Source organism: Aethalodelphis obliquidens, unplaced genomic scaffold, assembly GCF_003676395.1.
Source record: "Aethalodelphis obliquidens isolate GAN/ISIS:26980383/991018 unplaced genomic scaffold, ASM367639v1 scaffold21, whole genome shotgun sequence".
NCBI classification, from domain to species: Eukaryota; Metazoa; Chordata; class Mammalia; order Artiodactyla; family Delphinidae; genus Aethalodelphis; species Aethalodelphis obliquidens.
In genome coordinates this window covers 4,484,733-4,511,201 of record NW_020837965.1, presented here as the reverse complement: position 1 = coordinate 4,511,201, position 26,469 = coordinate 4,484,733, and the positions used below count along the sequence as shown (strand labels likewise).

The 26,469-nt window shown below is 42.3% G+C and overlaps 1 protein-coding gene across 18 annotated transcripts in view; it reads right to left on the bottom strand.

Annotated features, from left to right (window-relative positions):
- Nucleotides 1-26,469, bottom strand: part of NRXN3 (neurexin 3) — a 1,686,346-nt gene that overhangs the window by 1,128,871 nt on the left and 531,006 nt on the right. For all 18 annotated transcript variants that reach the window (XR_003435587.1, XR_003435591.1, XR_003435588.1 and 15 more), the window contains 2 exons: nt 11,271-11,709; nt 103-486 (listed from right to left, as the gene is read on the bottom strand). Coding sequence is in view for 14 of the 18 variants with exons in the window: in XM_027120199.1 (XP_026976000.1) it covers nt 103-486; nt 11,271-11,709 (823 nt within the window). In the remaining 4 variants the exon portion in view is untranslated. The remainder of the gene's footprint in view (nt 1-102; nt 487-11,270; nt 11,710-26,469) is intronic.

Below are 26,469 nucleotides of genomic sequence, written 5' to 3'. Positions count from 1 at the left end.
GCCTGTAGTAGCAAAGGAAGCACAGGCAGGTGCAACCAGGGACACAGCTGCAGCACATCACCCCCACTCAGACGCAGCGTGCCACCACGAGGGCCTACTCACCCCTCTCGCAGGTTCGGCCCCAGTAGCCGGTGCCCGTGCAGTCGCAGATGAAGCGGTTCCAGCCATCTTTGCACACGGCGTTGTTCTTGCAGGGGTAGCTGTCACACTGCTTAGCGCTCATCCGTGAACAGGAGGACTTGACGCCCGCAGCGTTCTGCATCTCCGCCAGCTGCCGGATGTTCTTGCTGCGCCCGTCAATGAACAGGTCACGGATGCAGCCCACGTAGCCATAGTTGAGCATGGCGGTCCAGAGCTCAGTGGGAAGGATGAGGCCAGCACGGTGCTCCGGCAGCCCGCCCAGGTACATGTCCCCCTCCAGGTCCAGGATCTCGCTCTCCCCACTAGCGGTGAACGGCGTGCGCCTGCTGTTCACTGATATGGTACCTGGGATGGGAGGACAGAAACAAAGTGAGCTAACAGCCCTCTTGGCATCACAGGTGAGGCTGCCAGTTGATGAACCAAACGAAAGGAGCCTAGCAGGTGAGATGGGAGACCACTGTTGCCTGGCCAGGAAGGAACAATGTAAGCAAGGGAACGAAATGCCGCAAAATGGTAAAAAGGACAATGTAGGCCATCTGGCTCCAACCCCTGCCAGCTAAGACAGCCTGCCCAGAGGAATCTCAGTGGCCCAGCACCTAGTAGGATTATCTTTTTTTCTACCTAAAAGTTTTGGCTGAGAGGTTGCACATCACACAGGTTGACAGCAGCACAGACCGTGCCTGTGTTTAAATCCCAGCCCCGCCACGTACTAGCTGGATAACCTTGAAGAAGTGACTTCTTCCTGGTCCTCAATTTCCTCATCTGTAAAATGGGAAAAGAACTGTCCCCACCTCACAGGTTGGTGTGATAAGTAAATGAGCTCATACATGTAAGGTGCTTCTTACTCTGTACCTGGGACACAGGCTGTAGGTCCTGCCTGAGTCTTCATCACTGGCTCACCATCACCAGAAGGATGGAACCTGCTCTTCTCTTTCTCTCTCCATGAGCTGATACCCTCTTTACTGGCCTTAGCTACCAGTCCTGCAAGGGCATATTTTCGACATTCGTTGTCTTTGATAAATTTTAACTGGAACGTGTTTCTTTCTTTCTTTATTTATTTCTTGACTATAAATCAAATATTTTAGTTTTTTTTTTAATGTTTGTAACACCTTTATTGGAGTGTAATTGCTTTACAATGTTGTGTTAGTTTCTGCTGTACAACAAAGTGAATCAGTTATATGTATACATATATCCCCATGTCCCCTCCCATCTTCCCTATCCCACCCCTCTAAGTGGTCACAAAGCACAGAGCAGATCTCCCTGTGCTATGCAGCTGCTTCCCACTAGCTATCTATTTTACATTTGGTAGTGTATATATGTCAGTGCTAATCTCTCATTTCGTCCCAGCTTACCCTTCCCCCTCCCCGTGTCCTCAAGTCCATTCTCTATGGCTGCGTCTTTATTCCTGTCCTGCCCCTAGGTTCTTCAGAACCATTTCTTTTTTAGATTCCATATATATGTGTTAGCATACGGTATTTGCTTTTCTCTTTCTGACTTACTTCTCTCTGTATGACAGACTCTAGCTCCATCAACCTCACTACAAATAACTCAATTTTACTCCTTTTTATGGCTGACTAATATTCCATTGTGTATATGGGTCACATCTTCTTTACCCATTCATCTGTCAAAGGACATTTAGGTTGCTTCCATGTCCTGGCTATTGTAAATAGTGCTGCAATGAACATTGTGGTACATGACTCTTTTTAAATTATGGTTTTCTCAGGGTATATGCCCAACAGTGGGATTGCTGGGTCTTATGGTAGTTCTATTTTTAGTTTTTAAAGGAACCTCCATACTGTTCTCCATAGTGGCTGTATCAATTTACATTCCCACCAACAGTGCAAGACTGTTCCCTTTTCTCCACACCCTCTCCAGAATCTATCGTTTGTAGATTTTTTGATGATGGCCATTCTGACCGGTGTGAGGTGATACCTCACTATAGTTCTGATTTGCGTTTCTCTAATGATTAGTGATGTTGAGCATCCTTTCATCTGTTTGTTGGCAATCTGTATATCTTCTTTGGAGAAATGTCTATTTAGATCTTCTGCCCATTTTGGGATTGGGTTGTTTGTTTTTTTGATATTGAGCTGCATGAGCTGCTTGTAAATTTTGGAGATTAATCCTTTGTCAGTTGCTTCATTTGCAAATATTTTCTCCCATTCTGAGGTCTGTCCTTTCGTCTTGTTTATGATTTCCTTTGCTGTGCAAAAGCTTTGAAGTTTCATTAGGTCCCATTTGTTTATTTTTGGTTTTATTTCTATTTCTCTAGGAGGTGGGTCAAAAAGGATCTTGCTGTGATTTATATCAAAGAGTGTTCTGCCTATGTTTTCCTCTAAGAGTTTGATAGTTTCTGGCCTTACATTTAGGTCTTTAATCCATTTTGAGTTTATTTTTGTATATGGTGTTAGGGAGTATTCTAATTTCATTCTTTTACATGTATCTGTGCAGTTTTCTCAGCACCACTTATTGAAGAGGTTGTCGTTTCTCCACTGTATATTCTTGCCACCTTTAACAAAGATAAGGTGACCACAGGTGCATGGGCTTATCTCTGGGCTTTCTATCCTGTCACATTGATCTGTATTTCTATTTTTGTGCCAGTACTGAACTGTCTTGATTACTATAGCTTTGTAGTTTAGTCTGAAGTCAGGGAGTCTGATTCCTCCAGCTCTGTTTTTCTTTCTCAAGATCACTTTGGCTATTCAGGGTCTTTTGTGTTTCCTTACAAATTGTGAATTTTTTTGTTTTATTTCTGTGAAAAATGCCATTGGTGGTCTGATAGGGATTGCATTGAAACTGTACATTGCTTTGGGTAGTATAGTCATTTTCACAATGTTGATTCTTCCAATCCAAGAACATGGTATATCTCTCCATCTGTTTGTATCATCTTTAATTTCTTTCACAGTGTCTTATAGTCTTCTGAGTACAGGTCTTTTGTCTCCTTAGGTAGGTTTATTCCTAGGTATTTTTGTTGTTGTTGTTGCAGTGGTAAATGGGAGTGTTTCTTTAATTTCTCTTTCAGATTTTTCATCATTAGTGTATAGGAATACAAGAGATTCCTGTGCATTAATTTTGTATCCTGCTACTTTACCAAATTCATTGATTACCTCTAGTAGTTTTCTGGTGGCATCTTTAGGATTCTCTATGTATACAGTATCATGTCATCTGCAAAAAGTGACAGTTTTACTTCTTCTTTTCCCATTTTGATTCCTTTTATTTCTTTTTCTTCTCTGATTGCTGTGGCTAAAACTTCCAAAAATATGTTGAATAATAGTGGTGAGAGTGGGTGACCTTGTCTTGTTCCTGATCTTAGAGGAAACGGTTTCAGTTTTTTACCACTGAGAACGATATTGGCTGTGGGTCTGTCATATATGGCCTTTATTATGTTGAGGTAGGTTCCCTCTATGCCTGCGTTCTGAGAGTTTTGATCATAAATGGCTGTTGAATTTTGTCGAAAGATTTTTCTGCATCTACTGAGATTATCATATGGTTTTTATCCTTCAGTTTGATAATGAGATTGATTTGTGTATATTGAAGAATGCTTGCATTCTTGGGATAAAACCCACTTGATCATGGTGTATGAACCTTTTAATGTGCTGTTGGATTCTGTCTGCTAGTATTTTGTTGACAATTTTTGCATCTATGTGCATCAGTGATATTGGCCTGTAGTTTTCTTTCTTCATGACATCTCTGTCTGTTTTTGGTATCAGGGTGATGGTGGCCTCATAGAATGAGTTTGGGAGTGTTCCTCCCTGTGCTATATTTTGGAAGAGTTTGAGAAGGATAGCTGTTAGCTCTTCTCTAAATGTTTGATAGAATTCACCTGTGAAGCCATCTGGTCCTGGGTTTTCGTTTGTTGGAAGATTTTTTTTTTTTTTTTTTTTTTTTTGTGGTACACGGGCTTCTCACTGTTGTGGCCTCTCCCGTTGCGCAGCACAGGCTCCGGACGCGCAGGCTCAGCGGCCATGGCTCACGGGCCCAGCAGCTCCGTGGCACGTGGGATCCTCCCGGACCGGGGCACGAACCTGCATCCCCTGCATCGGCAGGCAGACTCTCAACCACTGGGCCACCAGGGAAGCCCTGTTGGAAGAGTTTTAATCACAATTTCAATTTCACTGCTTGTGATTGGTCTGTTTATATATTCTATTTTTTCCTGGTTCAGTCGCAGAAGGCTGTGCTTTTCTAAGAATTTGTCCATTTCTTCCAGGTTGTCCATTTTATTGGCATCTATTTGCTTGTAGTAATCTCTCATGATCCTTTGTATTTCTGCAGTGTCAGTTGTTACTTCTCCTTTTTCATTTCTAATTCTGCTGAGTCGTCTCCCTTTTCTTCCTGATGAGTCTGGCTAATGGTTTATCAATTTTGTTTATCTTCTCAAAGAACCAGCTTTTAGTTTTATTGATCTTTGCTATTGTTTCCTTCATTTCTTTTTCATTTATTTCTGATCTGATCTCTATGATTTCTTTCCTTCTGCTAACTTTAGGGTTTTTTTGTTCTTCTTTCTCTAATTGTTTTACGTGTAAGGTTAGGTTGTTTATTTAAGATGTTTCTTGTTTCTTGAGGTAGGATTGTATTGCTATAAACTTCCCTCTTAGAACTGCCTTTGCAGCATCCCATAGGTTTTGGGTTGCCATGTTTTCATTGTCATTTGTTTCTATGTATTTTTTTATTTCCTCTTTGATTTCTTCAGTTATCTCTTGGTTATTTAGTAGCGTATTGCTTAGCCTCCATGTGTTTTTATTTTTTACAGTTTTTTTTTCCTGTAATTGATATCTAGTCTTATAGCATTATGCTCAGAAAAGATACTTGATATGATTTCAATTTTCTTAAATTTACCAAGGCTTGATTTGTGACCCAAGATACGATCTAACCTGGAGAATGTTCCATGAGCACTTTAGAAGAAAATGTATTCTGTTGTTTTTGGAAGGACTGTCCTATGAATATCAATTAAGTCCATCTTGTTTAATGTGTACTTTAAAGCTTGTGTTTCCCTATTTATTTTCATTTTGGATGTTCTGCCCATTGGTGAAACTGGGGTGTTAAAGTCCCCTACTATGATTGTGTTACTGTCGGTTTCCACTGTTATGACTGGCTGTTATCATCTGCCTTATGTATTGAGGTGCTCCTATGTTGGGTGCATAAATATTTACAATTGTTATATCTTCCTCTTGAATTGATCCCTTAATCATTATGGAGCGTCCTTCTTTGTCTCATGTAATAGTCTTTATTTTAAAGTCTATTTTGTCTGATATGAGAATTGCTACTCCAGCTTTCTTTTGATTTCCATTTGCATGGAATATCTTTTTCCATCCACTCACTTTCAGTCTGTATGTGTCCCTAGGTCTGAAGTGCATCTCTTGTACACAGCATATATATGGGTCTTGTTTTTGTATCCATTCAGCCAGCCTGTGTCTTTTGGTTGGAGCATTTAATCCATTTACATTTAAGGTAATTATTGATATGTATGTTCCTGTTAGCATTTTCTTAATTCTTTTGGGTTTGTTATTGTAGGTCTTTTCCTTCTCTTGTGTTTCCTGCCTAGAGAAGTTCCTTTAGCTTTTGTTGTAAAGCTGGTTTGGTGGTGCTGAATTCTCTTAGCTTTCGCTTGTCTGTAAAGGTTTTCATTTCTCCGTGGAATCTGAATGAGATCCTTGCTGGGTCGAGTAATCTTGGTTGTAGGTTCTTCTCCTTCATCACTTTAAATATGTCCTTCCACTCCATTCTGGCTTGCAGATTTTCTGCTGAAAGATCAGCTGTTAACCTTATGGGGATTCCCTTGTATGTTATTTGTTGTTTTTCCCTTGCTGCTTTTAATATTTTTTGTTTGTATTTAATTTTTGATAGTTTGATTAATATGTGTCTTGGCGTGTTTCTTCTTGGATTTATCCTGTATGGGACTCTTTGTGCTTCCTGGACTTGATTGACTATTTCCTTTCCCATGTTAGGGAAGTTTTCAACTATAATCTCTTCAGATATTTTCCAGTGCCTTTCTTTTTCTCTTCTTCTGGGACCCCTATAATTTGAGTGTTGGTGCGTTTAATGTTGTCCCAGAGGTCTCTGAGACTGTCCTCAATTCTTTTCATTCTTTTTTCTTTATTCTGCTGTGGCAGTTATTTCCACTATTTTATCTTCCAGGTCACGTATCCACTTTCTGCCTCAGTTCTTCTGCTATTGATTCCTTCTAGAGATTTTAAAATTTCATTTATTGTGTTGTTCATCATTGTTTGTTTGCTCTTTAGTTCTAGGTTCTTGTTAAACACTTCTTGTATTTTCTCCATTCTATTTCCAAGATTTTGGATTATCTTTACTATCATTACTCTGAATTCTTTTTCAGGTAGACTGCCCATTTCCTCTTCATTTGTTTGGTCTGGTGGGTTTTTACTTTGCTCCTTCATCTGCTGCATATTGCTCTGTCTTCTCATCTTGTTTAACTTAGTGTATTTGGGGGTCTCCTTTTCACAGGCTGCAGTTTCGTACTTCCCGTTGTTTTTGGTGTCTGCCCCCAGTGGGGGAGGTCGGTTCAGTGGCTTATGTAGGCTTCTTGGGGGAGGGGACTGGTGCCTGTGTTCTGGGGGTGGGGCTGGAACTTGTCTTTCTGGTGGACAGGGCCACATATGGTGGTATGTTTTGGGGTGCCTGTGAACTTAGTATGCCTTTAGGCAACCTGTCTGCTAATGGGTGGGGTTGTGTTCCTGTCTTGCTAGTTGTTTGGCATGGGGCGTCCAGCACTGGAGCTTGCTAGCAGTTGAGTCGAGCTGGGCCTTAGTGTTGAGACAGAGATCTCTGGGAGAGCTCTTGCCGATTGATATTACGTGGGGCCCAGAGGTCTCTGGTGGACCAATGTCCTGAACTCACCCTCCCACCTCAGAGGCTCAGGCCTTACACCAGGCTGGAGCACCAAGACCCTGTCAGCTACAAGGCTCAGAAGAAAAGGGAGAAGAAGAAAAGAAAGAAAGAAAAATAATAAATTTTTAAAAATTATTAAAATAAAAACGTAATAATAAAAACAAAGGGAATAAAAGGAAAGAAAAAAAGAAGAGAGCAACCAAACCAATAAACAAATCCACCAATGATAACAAGCATTAAAAACTATATTAAGATAAACATAAAAATCAGTAACAAATCAGTCACAGACAGTAAACCCCAAGTCTACAGCTGCTCCGAAAGTCCACCACCTCAATTTTGGGATGATTCGTTGTCTATTCAGATATTCCACAGATGCAGGGTACATCACGTTGATCGTGGATATTTAATCCGCTGCTCCTGAGGCTGCAGAGAGAAATTTCCCTTTCTCTTCTTTGTTTGCACAGCTCCTGGGGTTCAGCTTTGGTTGTGGCCCCACCTCTGCGTGTAGATCGCCCTCAGGCATCTCTTCCTGCCCGGACAGGAGGGGGTTAAAGCAGAGGCTGATTAGGGGGCTCTGGCTCACTCAGGCCCAGGGGAGGGAGGGGTACGGTTGTTATACTTGGAATGTGGGGCGAGCCTGCAGTGGCAGAGGCCAGTGTGACATTGCAACAGCCTGAGGCGCGCTGTGTGTTCTCCTGGGGAAGTTGTCCCTGAATCACAGGGCCCTGGCAGTGGCGTGTTGTACAGCCTCCTGGGGGGTGTGGATAGTGACCTGTGCTTGCACACAGGCTCCTTGATGGCTACAGCAGCAGCGTTAGCGTTTCATGCCTGTCTCTGGTGTCTGCGCTGATAGCCACGGCTCGCACCCATCTCTGGAGCTTGTTTAGGTGGTGCTCTGCCTTCTTTTCGGAAGTCTGAGGTTTTCTACCAGCGTTCAGTAGGTGTTCTGTAGGAGTTGTTCCACATGTAGAGTATTTCTGATGTATCTGTGGGGAGGAAGGTGACCTCCAAGTCTTACTCCTCCATCATCTTCGGAACATGTTTCTTTATGTACTCATGTAACAAACATGTATTGAACACCTGTTCTGTCTCTAGTATAGTTCTAGACATATACATGAACTTGACAGGCGTGCCTGCTTTCATGGAGCTGATGTTCCACAGCAGAGGAACAGAAAATAAACAAATCACCCAATGAACAGAAATTGGAAAATGGCAAGTGGGAGGAAGAGAGTAAAATGGGTGCTACAGCAGCCCACAAGTTCAACTTTAAAGTGTAGGGTCGATAAAGGCTTCTCTAAGCAGGTGAGAGGTAAGTTGAAACCAGGATGTTGAGAAGGATCCAACCACACCAAGTCCCAGGGGGAGAATGTGCCCGGCACAGGGAATGGCACCTACAAAGGCCCTGGGACAGGCAGGAGTGTGGCTAGAGTACAGGAGGCCAGAGGAAGTCAAGAAGAGATGAGATCAGAGCTAGACCAGGCACAAGAAATCACAGAAGATGTAACCCTGAAGCCTGACCTGGGAACTTGGGAACAGGGATTCTAGTCTTTCTGACCCTGTACCAGTCACTGAACCCCTCGATTTCCTCAACAGCTCAATTTCCTAAACTGTTAAATCAGAGTGATATCTAAACTTCATGCCAGAAATTTTAGAAATTTAGTATTCTTAAAGTGCTTTATTGGTACCAAGATGACTGGGCCATCCATCAGCCAGCTTTCACTTATCTGAGTCTCAATTCCCTCAGCTATGACAGGGGAAAGCCTGAAGGGCCTAGAAGATCAAATGAGATCAAGAAAGTGAAGTACACTCTAAATCACAAAGTCAACCCAGGGGTAGAAGAGTAGAAAGAGTATGAGGGGTCTCTGGAGGATTCAGCTAGGTGTGCTTCCCCCTACTCTTCCCTGGAAGTTTTCTCCTGGAGAAATCTGCTTTGCCTTTTTGCTTTTTAATCTTTTAAAAACCTACATAACAATAAAAATGTCCCAGCCACCATTTTTAGTACTTTCTGTACTTTTCTGGACTCAATCCTCAAAACAATCCTGTGAGGTAGGCATTCGTATTTCCCCTATTTCACAAATGAGGAAGTTGAGGCTTGGGTACTTTTCTTCTCTCTTGCAGTTTGCTTTCTTTACCCACCACATGTCCACAGAGTTAATCTGATCACCAACTAACAGGGAGGAGCATCTACTGCCAAGTAAGAACAGTACCCGAACTGATTTAAATAGTGGACCCTTAAATACATCCTGAGGAAAATTCATCCTCAGAGTGTGGGACCACAACTGTTTTGAGAATCAGTCCCTCAGCTGGGGAATGAAGATGAAAGTTTCCTGAGATCACCTCTCAGTCATATCCTTCAGGATGAGTAGGGAAGGAGGTACCACAATTAGATACACTTGTGTTTTTATAACTAGTCATTTTAATACAGGTCTGTAAGAACATACCAGAAAATACCCTCATGAAGAAATGAAGTTTAGTGTATCACGTTAAAATTTTGTTATGCTGCTTTTACATGACAACGACTTGTTTACTCAGTAAATTTTTATAGGCTTTGATCAAATGTATCAGTATTTCAAAGTATTAGCCAATGCCGTAGCACCCAGGTATAAAATTTAAGGCTTCTGTAATCCAAACTTATTTGTCAAAAAATGGGTCTACTGATGGTTCTAAGAAAACGAAACAACTGCCCTACTTGAAAAAGCAATTCGTGTTGAGAATATCAGAAACAGACATGTGGCGATTTTACATGTCCTAGCCTGCCTGTGACACAGATAGGTGACATTTCAGCTGTGCCAAGGTCTAGGTTAGTCAATCATGAAACCCATCAACCATGTCCGAACTCCAGAGACCCAAAACGCATTGTCTTAAAAACTAACAGGAGTGTGTCCCTTATAATTCTGAGACAGCTTTCTAGCTCTCTGCCCCTGCTGACATTTTTTAATGGATAAACTTCAAAAGATTTGGCCTCAGAAATGATTTTTTGTGTATTTTTCTCTTAAGAAAGAACAAAATGTTCATTCTTGCCCAACAAGCACATTTAATTTGAAGCCTCTTGGTTCTGATCAAATTTCAGGCCATTGATAAGGCATCCTGCTGGGCAATAAACCATCCAGGTCTGCAATCTGCCACCTGTCTGCCCTCTGCACAGAACCCAACCAGCTGCTTACCTAAGGGCAACACTGCTCATCTCCGCCACCCCTCTAGCTCTGGAATTATGCAGAAAAGCCATCCCCGCAAGCTCAGCCATTAGTGGCTACAGCCTTTTAGGGGAACCTATTGCTTTCTATTGTTGGCCAAATGCAAAAATGTCTAAAAGGAAGACATTTTTGTGTTTACCAGGAGAGGAAATCCTTAAAAATATGAAAATATAGCCAAGACCCTTATTGAGTACAATACTACCTAAATGGAGAATCAGGAAATAAGTGTGAAATTCAAATGCTCTAATTACTTCTCTGGGTGAAATGCCCTTTCTGATGCACAGAATGTGACCTTCACTGCCACATGTCCACAGAAAGTGAGGCAGACTGTTCAGGCATTCAAAAGCCTCAGACTCTCTATTTGTGTTTCCTTCCCCTGCCCCGCTTTGTTACTATTCCAGAGTGGCTATGTACTGCCTGGGGCTAGCTTGCTTGGTCTGCAGCTGCAGAAACAAACAAAGCCGTTTAAACCCAATGTAAAAGGTTATGAAGAGGAAGGGAAAGTTAGTAAGGTCTGAGCAAAGAGTGAAATACAGGCTTTCACACCAAAGGAAGGCTTTAAATTGAACATGACTTTAGGAAAAATCAATTTGCCTTTTCCTTTCTTGTCATAATTTTTCCCTGCAATATGACTCTTGCCAGTTACTGAAGGGTGTTTCACTGCATAAACTCTTGCACAGTGCAGCTTATCCTACAGAGTAATCACATAATGCAGCATCTGTGATGTCACAATTGGTTTCCATGGTGATGGAAAAAGGAGAATAAAGAGGGAAGAAACCCATCACACAAGTGACATGACAGTCACTTTGGTAGCAGTGGAAATGCTGCTTGTAAAAACATCCTTAGCCCCAGGGTCTTGGAGGTATCACTGAGACCACTGTGCAGTGAGTGACAGGGGAGATGAGGAGAATGTCAGCCATCGATGAGACAGGTGTCTGGTTCAGAAACATAATCTTACACAATCATATAACAAGCATTAAGGAGAACAGCAAAAGAATGAACAAGCAAACAAGTCACAAAAACTAAAATAAAATAATATAAGGAAGCAGAAGCTTTCCCCTAGTCCCAGTCACACACCTTGCTTCTTCCTACCTGATCTGCCATCTCGCTGAATGTCCACATGGTACCATTCCCCATCGTTGGCTTTCTTCTGAGTGGCTTTCACTTTAATGGTGCCTGAGCCCATGTCAAGCAGTAGGTACAGGTTGCCATCGAGGAGTTCCACGGCAAAGAAGTCCACCTTGGTGTTCTTCTGGCTCCGAGCATCCTTCCTCTCTTGGGGCTTGCCGTGAGTGAAGAGGATCAGGCCGTTGGGCTCAGTGGTGCGAAAGTCAAAGGAGATAGAGCCCATGCGTTTGGTGTTCCATTTGGGCAAGCTGATGTAAGCCTCCGGGGTCTCAAAGTTGATGGGGTCCAGTGTGGCCACATTCTCACACTTGAATACAACCTCACCGTAGATTTTCATCTTGGTGTCCCCAATTCTGGCCAAGCGAGACAGCTCCAGACGGATGTCATTATTCTTATAAACAACCTGTCAAAAGCCAGACAAGTGCTACATGAATCAATCTTGCAAACAGTAACCATCCATCGCTCACTGGGCACCCAGGGAAAAGGCCCAAAATGAAGCTTCAGGACACAACAGTCTGAAACAATGAGAAACATGAGATACAGCACTTGAAAAAGCATCTGCACAGACCTCTGAGGTGCCCACAAGCCCTGAATAAGCCCCTATATTTCCATTATATTCCTTTCGTCTGATTCCTTCTGGCCAATTTTTTGCATTGTCAGAAAGTTAAACAATATAAGCTTGCAAGTGGAAATCAAAAGAGACTGAGTTGCACAGACACAAATACTTACCTACAGAGATATTTACTGAAATGTCCTCAGTAAAAGACCAGAAACAACCTAAATGACCAGCAGTAACAGACTGGCCCATCTTTAAAATGGAACATTATGCAGCCCTAATAAACAAGGTAGCGCTCCCAGTTTTGACATAGATACTCTGAGTAACATTAAGTGAAATTAGTAAGGAACAGGACAGCGTGCATTATGCTATCATTGTGCAAAGAGTGTGTGTGTTGGGAAGTGTGTGTTACATGTATTTATGCTTGTAAATGCATAAAACATTTTTGGAAGGAAATACAAGAAGCTATAAAATTGTCACTGGGGAGAGGATTTGTGGGATTAATATTCAGGAGTGGAGGGAGACCTACTTTTCACTCTACCCTGTTGTATTGTTTTTCTTTTTAAAGAAGATTATTGAGTGTTAAGCACTGGTGGAGAAGGAGATCTATATTTTTTTTGCACAATTGCACATGTCCTCTATATACACACAGTGAGAATGAAACACCCTAAAACATTTTTTAAAAACCTATTATGACTTTCTAAACCCGGTATAATCCATATAAAAGCAGGGATTAAACTTGTTCCCCAAGATCAGAATTTCTAAAAGGTTTTACTGTTAGTAGAACTGAATTTTGATGCAGTAACCTTGGATAGGTCTTGGTCCTCTGATCTCCATGCAATGTCACATCCATACTATAATAATAAACAAGCAAAAACAGAAGGCAAAGGGGCTAGCATTTGAGTATGGGTTGTACAAACCACGTTGCTACGTCCTTCACATTGTCTTATTCAAATTCTAGATGAGGACCCCCATTTAGGTTCAAATCCCACATCCACTACTTCTAAGCTGTGTGAACTTCAAAGTTATTTAACTTACTTGGGTCTGCTTCCTCCTCTGAAAATGCGAATATAGGAGTAGACTATTCCTTAAGGATGAAATGAGTTAATACACGCAAAGCACTTAGAAGTGGCACATGGTATGGGCATAAAAATCTCAGCTATTTGGGGGTGGCTGTCGTGGCTGTTAACTCATTTTATCCCTTCCACAGAGAAGGTTGTCTTATCCTCTCCTTTTTTAATAAAGTAACAAGACTTAAGTGCTAAAGTCTTACAATCCATCTCAGTGATAAAAAGTTAATTGGATGAGTCATTCCAGTATATACTATTTAATCCCTAACATCCAGCTGTAGAACTGCTTCCCTTCTCTCCAACACCAGGAGAGAAGCAAGCAGAGATATTTGCCTTTTAATATCTAACTAACAACAAAGAATTGAAAATGTCTCACCTACTAGATGACCTTCACCATGGTGTAACCATAGTCAATAACACTGAAAATAATAACAATGCTAATATTTACTGAGCACCTACTACCAGGCACTGTGCTAAGGATCTGAAGCTTAGCATCCCATTAGATCCTGACAACACCCGTTTGAGATACCTACCATCATTCCCCCATTTTACAGATGCAGAAACAGACATGGAGAGTAGTTAAGGAACCAGCCCATGGTCACACGGCCAGTAACTGGCAGAGCAGGACTTGAACCCAGGAGTTAGGCTCCGGAGTCCACGTGCTTTACCACTTGTGGACACTCAGAACAACAACAGTTACTACCAGCACCCGTGAAGCTCATCTTTAATAATACATAGAAAATCATGCATATTCATCTTCCCAATTCAAAAGCTGAATTTCTCATCTTAGCTCTACTGGACTGACCGTGTGCAAAGGGGAAAAACTGCAGGATCCTTAGGCAAACACTCAAGTGACTAAACGAGAAAACAAACGATAAACGTTTAATGACCGACAGCTTCTCCCTTCTAACTCCCACTCCCCAACATGTGAGCTCTCTCTGCCATAACCAAACTTCAACTTTCTCTGAATCTGGGTTAAATGCCTACGACCAGAGCTCTTGTAAAGGTTAATTATTAATGTACAACAATAGCTCATCCCAAAGGGACAGACTAAGGCTTGGCTTCGTTGAACTATAAGTGAAGAAAGAGCTCAAACATCCCTACAGGAGGCAGAAGGATAAAAAGAAAAAGGCCTTTTAAAAGGATGCAGCGTCCTATGAGGAGGAACTCTTCCGTGAAATGGGTATATGACCAAGACTGGGACACACTGAATAACTACAATGCAGATTTCTGGAGAGACAGACAAGAGAATCCGGGCCAGAAACTGCCAAAGACTTCTCTCAGAAGCTATTTGAAAATGAGCTCTCTATCTACTCCACGGCCCTGAAATTACTTGTCTATTCATACGCAGTTTCCACACCTTTCCCACTGACGGCTGGGTAACCTCTTTGAGTCCCGTTTTATTTATTTCCAAAGGCAGGCAACTCAATACCTATTCTAGAAACTGCTCCCTTCCCCACCCCCCAGGCAGTTATCGAGATGAAATGGGATATTATACATGGTAGAACACAGAAAATCCTCAATGGTACACAAACCTAGGAACAAGCAATAGTATACCTTGGTTTCCAGCAGTACTGGGGTACTGGCGGAAACTGACAGGGGCCTGGACTGATGCTCTTCTGAGGATCTCCTATCAATAAGAAAGGGACAGGAGGGCAGGGGTCTTGTAGCCCAGTGATACTCAGTTGAGAAATTCCATGGCTGGCATCTTCACCTTCCCCCCTACCCCCTGTCCAGCGCAAGACCACGGCATGGCCATGAAGAAGTGTAGTAGTACTTTGGGCAGAGCGTCACGGCAAGAAACACCCTGCTGGACCCCCTTACAAGGCAAATTAGTATCTGGTATAGTATTTTCCATAAATTCAGACTTTCATCTAAATGAACGCTTCCCCCCACCCCCCCGCACCTGATGACTGAACTAGGAAGAGATGTGGCAGCAAGTGACGGAAAGCAGCCTTGGCTGACAATGGCCTCAACAAGGAGCAATTAAAGACAGAGTGGTAACAGCTCCCCACGGGAGATGACACACAACCTGGGAGGCACAGAGGCAGAGTCAAGAGAGTGACAAGCAGGTCTGACCACCCCAACTGTGGGCTTGTAAAAGCTGCTGTTTGGACTTGCAGCTCATGCTTAGAAGGCCAGACAGTAGAACAGCTGGGGACAGCGTCTCAGGGTTAAGACAGACTCTCTTGGAACAGCTACTCTTGTACGTCTCCCTAATCTTTGATACAGAGGCACAGGAACAATACCAGGAGTAAGGCAAGCCATGACAACACGAACAATACAATGGAAACAGCTACCACCTATTGAGAGCCTACTATGTGCCACTTAATAAAAACTCGAATGTATATCATCCAAATTAAGGAAGTGAAATCGGAAGCATTAGCACCATTTTGCAAAAAAGAAGCTCAGAGGTGATAGGTACTTGCCCAAGATCATATAGCCCCTTAAGGGCATAACCAGGACTTGAACCCAGATCTCTCTGACTGCATGGGGGCAAGGCCACCCTCCAGAGGTGGCAATTTCTAAGCTCTCCGGTAGCACATGCCTACCCACAAAGCAGAAACCTCTTAAGTCAGGCACATAAAACACACCCAGCTCCGTGCAGTGGTGTTAAGCCCTTCATACCTGGTCTCTCCTCTCTATCGGATCCCTACTCCTCCCCACTCCAAGGCAACTTGGAGGCCTCTGTGTGAACTCAGTATTAGAACTTCTACATACTTGCTCACCTTGTAGGTTTCCCAGCCTACAGTGCCTTCCTCTGGTCTCCAGCCTCTAATGATGCCCCTTCACCAGGATTTATATCCAAACCCATTCCAGGACCTCTCTGACAACTCTGGTTCTTACTGATGCCCACCATTTGATAAAGTTAGAATTCTTACATTGCCTGCCTATGATGAAGCTGTCTGCCTTACTGGCCAAACCGCTAAGCCTGATTGGAAAAGGAGAGGCTGTTCTAATCTACAAGATGTGCTTTTTCATGTTAAACTCTTCCATGGTGCTCGAGGCATATAGCAGGTCCATGAGAGTGAATCTAAGGGGGAGAGACAGTCTCAGTGCACAGGAGTGCACAGGAGTATTTTTCTCCCTCTTCCATCTTATCCCAGGACACCCTGTTCTCAGCTTTCTGAGAACGTTATGTCCACAAACTCTGCTGTAAATGCCACATTCCTATGCACTTCAGCAAGGGATCCGGAAGGAATGGAGGGAGTGTGTGTGTCCCGCAGTGTCCAGATGCCCTCTTAGTACTGTTTCTCCTGTCCAGGAAGAGAAGGTTTACCACGTGGCCTTTCCTTTCTCTTGTTTTTAAAGCACCTTTAATCCTCTATGTGTCTACACATAGGGCAATTTCAATAAAAACCACCAGATCGGCTTATGGGACCATGATTTACAGGCCTGTGACCTGATGTCTGAGCACCTGATCCAGGTCAGTGGAGGATATCTGAAGTCAGGACACTGGGGGACATTCTCTGGAGTATCTAGGCCAGACGAAACAGAACGGTGGCAAAAAGCCAGTGTCAGGGGGCCTTGATGTGGAACAGTGTTGACAACAGATCCCAATAAAGCCTTTCAGCTTTATACCTATGTGTGGAGCAGTTTACATACAACAAGCAAAAGACAAAGATTTGCTCCCCACCCCAACTTAATCCTTCGACAACAGATAATAACAAAATGAGCTTATTCTCTTCAGCTTACGGGATGGTGCAGCTTCTAGATAAATTGGGGGGGGGGGCGCTAATCTTCTTATCATGTGACATTCCTACTCACGGTAAATAAGTAAGAAGCCCTGTGAAAGAATCTTGCTTCTGGGGTCGCCACAGAATCACACACTCTACTTTCTCTCCACCACTTCCCCTCCATCCTTCAGGCAACTGACGACTCTGGTCGGCTGTGATTTTCTTTCCTATGAATTATCTGCTCCACTCATTTGTCACTCAAAACACTCAACCTTGTTATCTTTGAATAAGCACAGGTCTCATCTTTTAAGCAAACCTCAAACACCTTATTAGCAAACAATACACATTACAGCTTTTAAAATCTGAAACAGCACCTAGTTGTACAGGTGCTTAATAAATGCTTGTATCTTCATTAAATTAGATGTTGGGCTCAAGTGGCAGCACGGGGTAGTGGTTAAGATCACGGACTTCACAGCCACCTTAGGTGGGGTCTGAGCTCTGTTCCACCCTTTGGACAACAGTTAAAGTGCCTCAGCCTCAGGTTCTTCACCTGTAGACTACAGGTAACAAGTCTCACTTCACAGCGTTTTAAGAAATAAATGAGATAATATGATCATATGTAAAGGTACTTTAGCAGCTCCTGGCACTTCATAAGCATTCAATAAATGGTAGTTATCATGTTTAATTTTGTTATTCTCTTTGAGAAGCCATAACTAGATCACCAGACAGGAAAGCCTGGCATGGCGTCATTAGAATGGAAAGATTGCCTCGGAGGCTAAGTTCCAAGCCAGCTGTCAGCTCAAGAGACTAGTGACAGACTCTGGATTTAACAAATTCTGAAGTTAAAATAAGAATTAAAAATTATATAATCGCCTAATGTGGCATTTATAATATGTGAAGATGCCTAATGGTAGCTATTCTGTCTCTCTCTCACACACCATGCACTTGCACAGATTTAGGATTCATTAGCATTAACATCATTATCTATCACAGTGTTCCACTGACCAAATTCCAACAGTGAAGTTCAAGCACAAATGGGGCAGCAGATGGTCCCCCTAGCTTCCAAAGTCAGAAGAAGCTAATATTTGGCATGGCTGGGGCCACATCTACATCTCTGGTCTTTCTAACAGGGATCAGTAAACTAACTCTGCCTGATGAGCTACAGCTGACATCCAACCTGGGGCCCAGAGTCCCCACTGCTGCATAGCAGGGACACCACCCTTTTCATGCTTTATATTCTGTTCACAGTGGTCAGGATCTGCCAAAGATGAAAACTAAGCACCAGAAATAGAAAATGGGAATTGAGTTTCAGACTTGCAAGGCAGGAGCCAAAAAGTGTCTAAGTTCTAGGGTTCAAAATAAAGGCCAAAAAGACTCCAGGTAAAGTTGAAACCAGTAGTAGAAATGTTGGCAATTAATTAAATTTTAAAAAGGCTGTGTGATCCAACACTCTGTGGGTCAAACAAAACATATCTGAAAGCTGGGTCTCACCAAAGACTACCAGTTGATAGTTTCTGATCTATGGTTTAATTTGTAAGAGAGCAGTAGGCAAAGCTAAAAGGGACAGAAAGCAAGCAGGAGTAGTAGGAACGATCCAGACAAACTTGAGAACTGAAGTTGAACCAGCCAAGTCCTCAGTCCCTTCCTCATTTAAAAAAAAAAGAAAGAAAGCCATCTGTCACCTGGCCATGCAAGCAGTCCAGAGAGAGACAGCACACAAGCAAGCACTATGGACCAGCCAGTTACTCTAACCTCATAAACCCAGGGCGATGGGTGCCAGCCCCAGAGCCTCACTAATGATGCAAGTCATTATCACCTACACGCAAGACCTCAAGACTCAGACAAACGTTTATTTTGATGGATTCTTTGTGAGAAAGCAATGATCAGGTAAGTCTGTGCTCAACTACAGACAGAAACACTAAGAAGTTTAAGACTTCCAACCTTTGGCATCATGAAGGTCTCAATTTTATTCTTCTCAAGAAGAACTTTCTTAGGACTTTTATTCAGCTAAAAAGGCTGATTAAGAACATACGGCTATGTATCCTGTAGAAAAAATTTTCAGCCAATCCAATTTGTGGGGTATTTAGGATACTGTCAAGGTTCAGTCTGTCACAGGAGATAAGATGTGTCAGTTCAGGCTGCATCATCCTCACAGAGCCTGCTAAGCTCTTCCTAAATTAATGAACCACAGACTTGGCATAACCAGAACCAGGCAAAGAAATAAGACATGAATGCGCATGTATGGGCCATAGTTCTCCAAGACCGGCCTTAACAAATACTGAAAAAGTTTCCAGATAATTTAGAGAAGTTTTCCAGGTGATCCTTTTAGCCATACCTAGATAGAAAACTCTCCCACCTCTTAGAGCCATATGGGCAAATACATTTCTCTACTCTTCCTTCCTAAATGATGGAATCCATTGTGAATTGATGTAGTTCTGTTCTACTCCCTTTCTCATTAAACCCAGATGAAGTCTCAGAATTCTCAAGGTAGTGCTCTATGAAGTTACCACCAGTCCCAGAGCTGGAACTCGCGGTGAATCTTATCTCCACTCTGGCTATCCTCTAACACAAAAACCAACTTAATGTAAATTAAGAATATTAGGAGAGGGCTTCCCTGGTGGCGCAGTGGTTGAGAGTCCGCCTGCCAATGCAGGGGACATGGGTTCATGCCCTGGTACGGGAGGATCCCACATGCCGTGGAGCGGCTAGGCCCGTGAGCCATGGCCAATGAGCCTGCGCGTCCGGAGCCTGTGCTCCGCAAGGGAAGAGGCCACAACGGTGACAGGCCCGCGCACTGCAAAAAAAAAAAAAAAAAAAAAAAAAGAATACTATTAGGAGACCTTCAAGATGGTGGAAGAGCAAGACGCGGAGATCACCTTCCTCCCCACAAATACAACAGAAATACATCTACACGTGGAACAACTCCTACAGAACACCTACTGAACGCCGGGAGAAGACCTCAGCCTTACCAAAAGGCAAGAAACTCCCCACGTACCTGGGTAGAGCAAAAGAAAAAAGAAAAAACAGAGACAAAAGAATAGGGACATAACCTGCACCTCTGGGAGGGAGCTGTGAAGGAGGAAAGGTTTCCACACACTAAGAAGCCCTTCACTGGTGGAGATAGGGGGTGGCAGGGGGTAAGATTCAGAGCCACAGAGGAAAGCGCAGCCACAGGGGTGCGGAGGGCAAAGCGGAGAGATTCCCGCACAGAGGATCGGTGCCAACCTGCACTCACCAGCCCGAGAGGCTTGTCTGCTCACCCGCTGGGGCGGGCGGGGCTGGGAGCTGAGGCTCGGGCGTCGGAGGTCAGATTCCAGGGAGAGGACTGGGGTTGGCTGCATGAAGAGAGCCTGAAGGGGGCTAGTGCGCCACAGCTAGCCAGGAATGAGTCCAGGAAAAGGTCTGGACCTGCCTAAGAGGCAAGAGACCATTGTTTCAGAGTGCACCAGGAGAGGGGATTCAGAGCGCTGCCAAAAAGAATTCTAGAGATAGGCACAAGCCACGGCTATCAGCACAGACCCCAGAGACAGGCATGGGATGCTAAGGCTGTTGCTGCAGCCACCAAGAAGCCTGTGTGCGAGCACAGGTCACTATCCACACCTCCCTTCCAGGAAGCCTGTGCAGCCCGCCACTGACAGGTTCCCGGGATCCAGGGACAACTCCCCCGGAAGAACGCACGGCGCGCCTCAGGCTGGTGCAACGTCACGCAGGCCTCTGCCGCCACAGGCCCGCCCCGCACTCCGTGCCCCTCCCTCCCCCCGGCCTGAGTGAGCCAGAGCCCCCGAATCAGCTGCTCCTTTAACCCCGTCCTGTCTGAGCAAAGAACAGACACCCTCAGGTGACCTGCACGCAGAGGCGGAGCCAAATCCAAAGCTGAGCCCCTGGGAGCTGTGAGAACAAAGAAGAGAAAGGGAAATCTCTCCCAGCAGCCTCAGAAGCAGCGGATTAAAGCTCCACAATCAACTTGATGTACCCTGCATCTGTGGAATACATGAATAGACAACAAATCATCCCAAATTGAGGAGGTGGACTTTGGGAGCAATGATATATATTTTCTTTTTCCTTTTTCTCTTTTTCCGTGTAGCTGACAGGGTCTTGGTGCTCCGGCCAGGTGTCAGTCCTGTGGCTCTAAGTTGGGAAGCTCAGTTCAGGACACAGGTCAACCAGAGACCTCCCGGCTCCATGTCATATCAAATGACGAAAGTTCTCCCACACATCTCCATCTCAATGCTAAGACCAGCTCCACTCAATGACCAGCAAGCTACAGTGCTGGACACTCTATGCCAAACAACTAGCAAGACAGGAACACAACTCCACCCATTAGCAGAGAAGCTGCCTGAAATCATAATAAGGTCACGGACACCCCAAAACACACCACTTCCCTAACATGGGAAAGGAAAGAGTCAATCAAGTCCAGGAAGCACAGAGAGTCCCATACAGGATAAATCCAAGGGGAAACACGCCAAGACACAAATTAATCAAACTATCAAAAATTTAATACAAAGAAAAAATTTTAAAAGCAGCAAGGGAAAAACAACAAATAACATACAAGGGAATCCCCATAAGGTTAACAGCTGATCTTTCAGCAGAAAATCTGCAAGCCAGAAGGGAGTGGCAGGACATATTTAAAGTGATGAAGGAGAAGAACCTACAACCAAGATTACTCGACCCAGCAAGGTTCTCATTCAGATTCCACGGAGAAATGAAAACCTTTACCGACAAGTGAAAGCTAAGAGAATTCAGCACCACCAAACCAGCTTTACAACAAAAGCTAAAGGAACTTCTCTAGGCAGGAAACACAAGAGAAGGAAAAGACCTACAATAACAAACCCAAAACAATTAAGAAAATGCTAACAGGAACATACATATCAATAATTACCTTAAATGTAAATGGATTAAATGCTCCAACCAAAAGACACAGACTGACTGAATGGATACAAAAACAAGACGCATATATATGCTGTGTACAAGAGATGCACTTCAGACCTAGGGACACATACAGACTGAAAGTGAGGGGATGGAAAAAGATATCCCGTGCAAATGGAAATCAAAAGAAAGCTGGAGTAGCAATACTCATATCAGACAAAATAGACTTTAAAATAAAGACTATTACAAGAGACAAAGAAGGCCGCTACATAATGATCAAGGGATCAACCCAAGAGGAAGATATAACAATTGTAAATATTTATGCACCCAACATAGGAGCACCTCAATACATAAGGCAGATGATAACAGCCAGTCATAACAGTGGAAACCGACAGCAACACAATCATAGTAGGGGATTTTAACACCCCTTTTCACCAATGGACAGATCATCCAAAATGAAAATAAATAAGGAAACAGAAGCTTTAAATAATACATTAAAGATGGACTTAATTGATATTCATAGGACAGTCCTTCCAAAAACAACAGAATACATTTTCTTCTAAAGTGCTCATGGAACATTCTCCAGGTTAGATCGTATCTTGGGTCACAAATCAAGCCTTGGTAAATATAAGAAAATTGAAATCATATCTTTTCCAGTCACAACGTTATGAGACTACATATCAATTACAGGAAAAAGAAACTGTAAAGAATACAAACACATGGGAGGTAAACAATACGCTACTAAATAACCAAGAGCTCACTGAAGAAATCAAAGAGCAAACAAAAAAATACCTAGAAACAAATGACAATGAAAACACGATGAGCCAAAACCTATGGGATGCAGCAAAAGCAGTTCTAAGAGGGAAGTTTATAGCAATACAATCCTATCTCGAGAAACAGGAAACATCTCAAATAAACAAACTAACTTGACACTTAAAGCAATTAGCGAAAGAAGAACAAAAAAACCCCAAAATTAGCAGAAGGAAAGAAATCAAAAAGATCAGATCAGAAATAAGTGAAAAAGAAATGAAGGAAACAATAGCAAAGATCAAGAAAACTAAAAGCTGGTTCTTTGAGAACATAAACAAAATTGACAAACCATTAGCCAGACGCATCAAGAAAAAAAGGAAGAAGACTCAAATCAACAGAATTAGAAATGAAAAAGGAGAAGTAACAACTGACACTGAAGAAATACAAAGCATCATGAGAGATTACTACAAACAACTATATGCCAATAAAATGGACAACCTGGAAGAAATGGACAAATTCTTAGAAAAGCACAACCTTCCGAGACTGAACCAGAAAGAAACAGGAAATATAAATAGACCAATCACAAGCACTGAAATTGAAACTGTGATTAAAAATCTTCCAACAAACAAAAGCCCAGGACCAGATGGCTTCACAGGCAAATTCTATCGAACATTTAGAGAAGAGCTAACACCTATCCTTCTAAAACTCTTCCAAGATACACCAGATGGAGGAACACTCCCAAACTCATTCTATGAGGCCACCAAAACCAGACAAAGATGTCACCAAGAAAGAAAACTACAGGCCAATATCACAGATGAACATAGATGCAAAAATCCTCAACAAAATACTAGCAGACAGAATCCAACAGCACATTAAAAGGATCATACACCATGATCAAGAGGGGTTTATTCCAGGAATGCAAGGATTCTTCAATATACGCAAATCAATCAACGTGATACACCATATTAACAAATTGGAGGAGAAAAACCATATGATCATCTCAATAGATGCAGAAAAAGCTTCTGACAAAATTCAGCACCCATTTATGATAAAAACCCTCCAAAATGTAGGCATAGAGGGAACTTACCTCAACATAATAAAGGCCATATATGACAAACCCACAACCAGAACCGCTCTCAATGGTGAAAAACTGAAACAATTTCCACTAAGATTAGGAATAAGAGAAGGTTGCCAACTCTCACCACTATTATTCCACATAGTTTTGGAAGTTTTAGCCACAGCAATCAGAGAAGAAAAGGAAATAAAAGGAATCCAAATGGGAAAAGAAGAAGTATAGCTGTCACTGTTTGCAGTTGACATGATACTATACAAAGAGAACCCTAAAGATGCCACCAGAAAACTACTAGAGCTAATTAATGAATCTGGTAAAGTAGCAGGATACAAAATTAATGCACAGAAATCTCCTGCATTCCTACACACTTATGATGAAAAATATGAAAGAGAAATTAAGGAAACACTCCCATTTACCACTGCAACAAAAAGAATAAAATACCTAGGAATAAACCTACCTAAGGAGAAAAAAGACCTGTATGCAGAAAACTAAGACACTGATGAAATAAATGAAAGTTGATACAAACAGATGGAGAGATATACCAAGTTCTTGGATTGGAAGAATCAACATTGTGAAAATGACTATACTACCCAAAACAATCTACAGATTCAATGCAATCCATATCAAACTAGCAATGGGACTTTTCACAGAACTAGAAAAAAATTTCACAATTTGTATGGAAACACAAAACACCCTGAATAGCCAAAGCAACCTTGAGAAAGAAAAACGTAGCTGGAGCAATCAGACTCCCAGACTTCGGACTACACTACAAAGCTACAGTAATCAAGACAGTATGGTACTGGCACAAAAACAGAAATATAGATCAATGGAACAGGATAGAAAACCCAGAGATAAACCCACACACATATGGTCACTTTATTTTTGATAAAGGAGGCAAGAATACACAGTGGAGAAAAGACAGTCTCTTCAGTAAGTGGTGCTGGGAAAACTGGACAGCTACATGTAAAAGAATGAAATTAGAACACCCCCTAACACCACACACAAAAATAAACTCAAAATGGACTGGAGACCTAAATGTACGGACAGACACTATAAAATTCTTAGAGGAAATCAGAGGCAGAACACTGTATGACATAAATCACAGCAAGATCCTTTTTGACCCACCTCCTAGAGAAATGGAAATAAAAGCAAAAATAAACAAGTGGGACCTAATGAAACATAAAAGCTTTTTGCACAGCAAAGGAAACCATAAACAAGACGAAAAGACAACCCTCAGAATGGGAGAAAATATTTGCAAATGAAGCAACTGACAAAGGATTAATTTCCAAAATTTATAAGCAGCTCATGCAGCTCAATTTCAAGAAAACAAACAACCCAATCCAAAAATGGGCAGAAGACCTAAAAAGACATTTCTCCAAAGAAGATATACAGATTGCCAACAAACACATGAAAGAATGCTCAACATCACTCATTATTAGAGAAATGCACATCAAAACTACAATGAGGTATCACCTCATAGCGGTCAGAATGGCCATCATCAAAAAATCTACAAACAACAAATGCTGGAGAAGATGTGGAGAAAAGGAGACCCTCTTGCACTGTTGGTGGGAATGTAAATTCATACAGCCACTATGGAGAACAGTATGGAGGTTCCCCTAAAAACTAAAAATAGAACTACCATATGACTCAGCAATCCCATTACTGGGCCTATACCCTGGAAAAAAAAAAACATAATTTAAAAAGAGTCATGTACCACAATGTTCACTGCAGCTCTATTTACAATAGCCAGGACATGGAAGCAACTTAAGTGTCCATTGACAGATGAATGGATAAAGAAGATGTGGCACATATATACAATGGAATATTACTCAGACATAAAAGGAAACGAAATTGAGTTATTTGTAGTGAGGTGGATGGATCTAAAGTCTGTTACGAAGAGTGAAGTAAATCAGAAAGAGAAAAACAAATACCATATGCTAACATATATATATATGGAATCTAAAAAAAAAATGGTTATGAAGAACCTAGGGTCAGGACAGGAATAAAGACACAGATGTAGAGAATGGACTTGAGGACATGGGGAGAGGGAAGGGTAAGCTGGGACAAAGTAAGAGAGTAGCATGGAGATATATACACTACCAAATGTAAAATAGATAGCTAGTGGGAAGCAGCCACATAGCACAGGGAGATCAGCTCAGCGCTTTGTGACCACCTAGAGGGGTGGGACAGGGAGGGTGGGAGGGAGATGCAAGAGGGAGTATATATGGGGATATATGTATATGTATAGCTGATTCACTTTGTTATAAAGCAGAAACTAACACACTATTGTAAAGCAATTATACTCCAATAAAGATGTTAAAAAAAGAATATTAATTAAGCTAACTTAATGTAAGCTAAAAACATTGGAAACAAACAAAACAAAATCCATGTAACTGTGCCAAATAACTTTAGCTCTAGACCATGGAGGACACAAAGTAACATGAGATATAATCTCTGGTACCGACATGCTTAGAAATGTTGGAGGATGTTTTATCATTTATATCAGAATTGGAGCAAGATATCTGTCACTGCAGTTAATGAACATGCAAGGACCCATAATCAGAAACTTGACCCAGACTGTATTTCTCTTCCCTCTGCTTTCTAGGAATGGCACTGTTATGGTCTTCTAGACTTTATAAACAAAGAGCCTGTGTGTTTCTGATGGCGTAACCAATGCATCTCTAGTGTCTGGCACACAGTTGAGGCTCAACAAATATACACTCTAAATTCTTGTATTTTCTTAAGTACTACACTGACCTATCCAGTGAACACCTACATTTCCTTCTGTATTAGAATATGTGATGAGGGCACCAACCTGACTACAGTGAAAGTTACATGTCACAAAGCAGAGGAACTAAGATCAGATGAGTAGGTGGTACCTGATTATGAAAAGCTCTAAAAATATAGTCATTATGCAATTGGGAAAAAAAGAACCATTAGAGTAGACAGGAAGCCTTTAGTGGTTTCATTAGAAAGATGACAAAATTTAAAAGGTGCCTTCCTGAATCACTAGGAATCTACTGTTTGTTTGTTTGTTTGTTTGTTTTTTGCGGTACACGGGCCTCTCACTGTTGTGGCCTCTCCTGTTGCGGAGCACAGGCTCCGGACACGCAGGCTCAGCGGCCATGGCTCACGGGCCCAGCCGCTCCGCGGCATGTGGGATCTTCCCAGA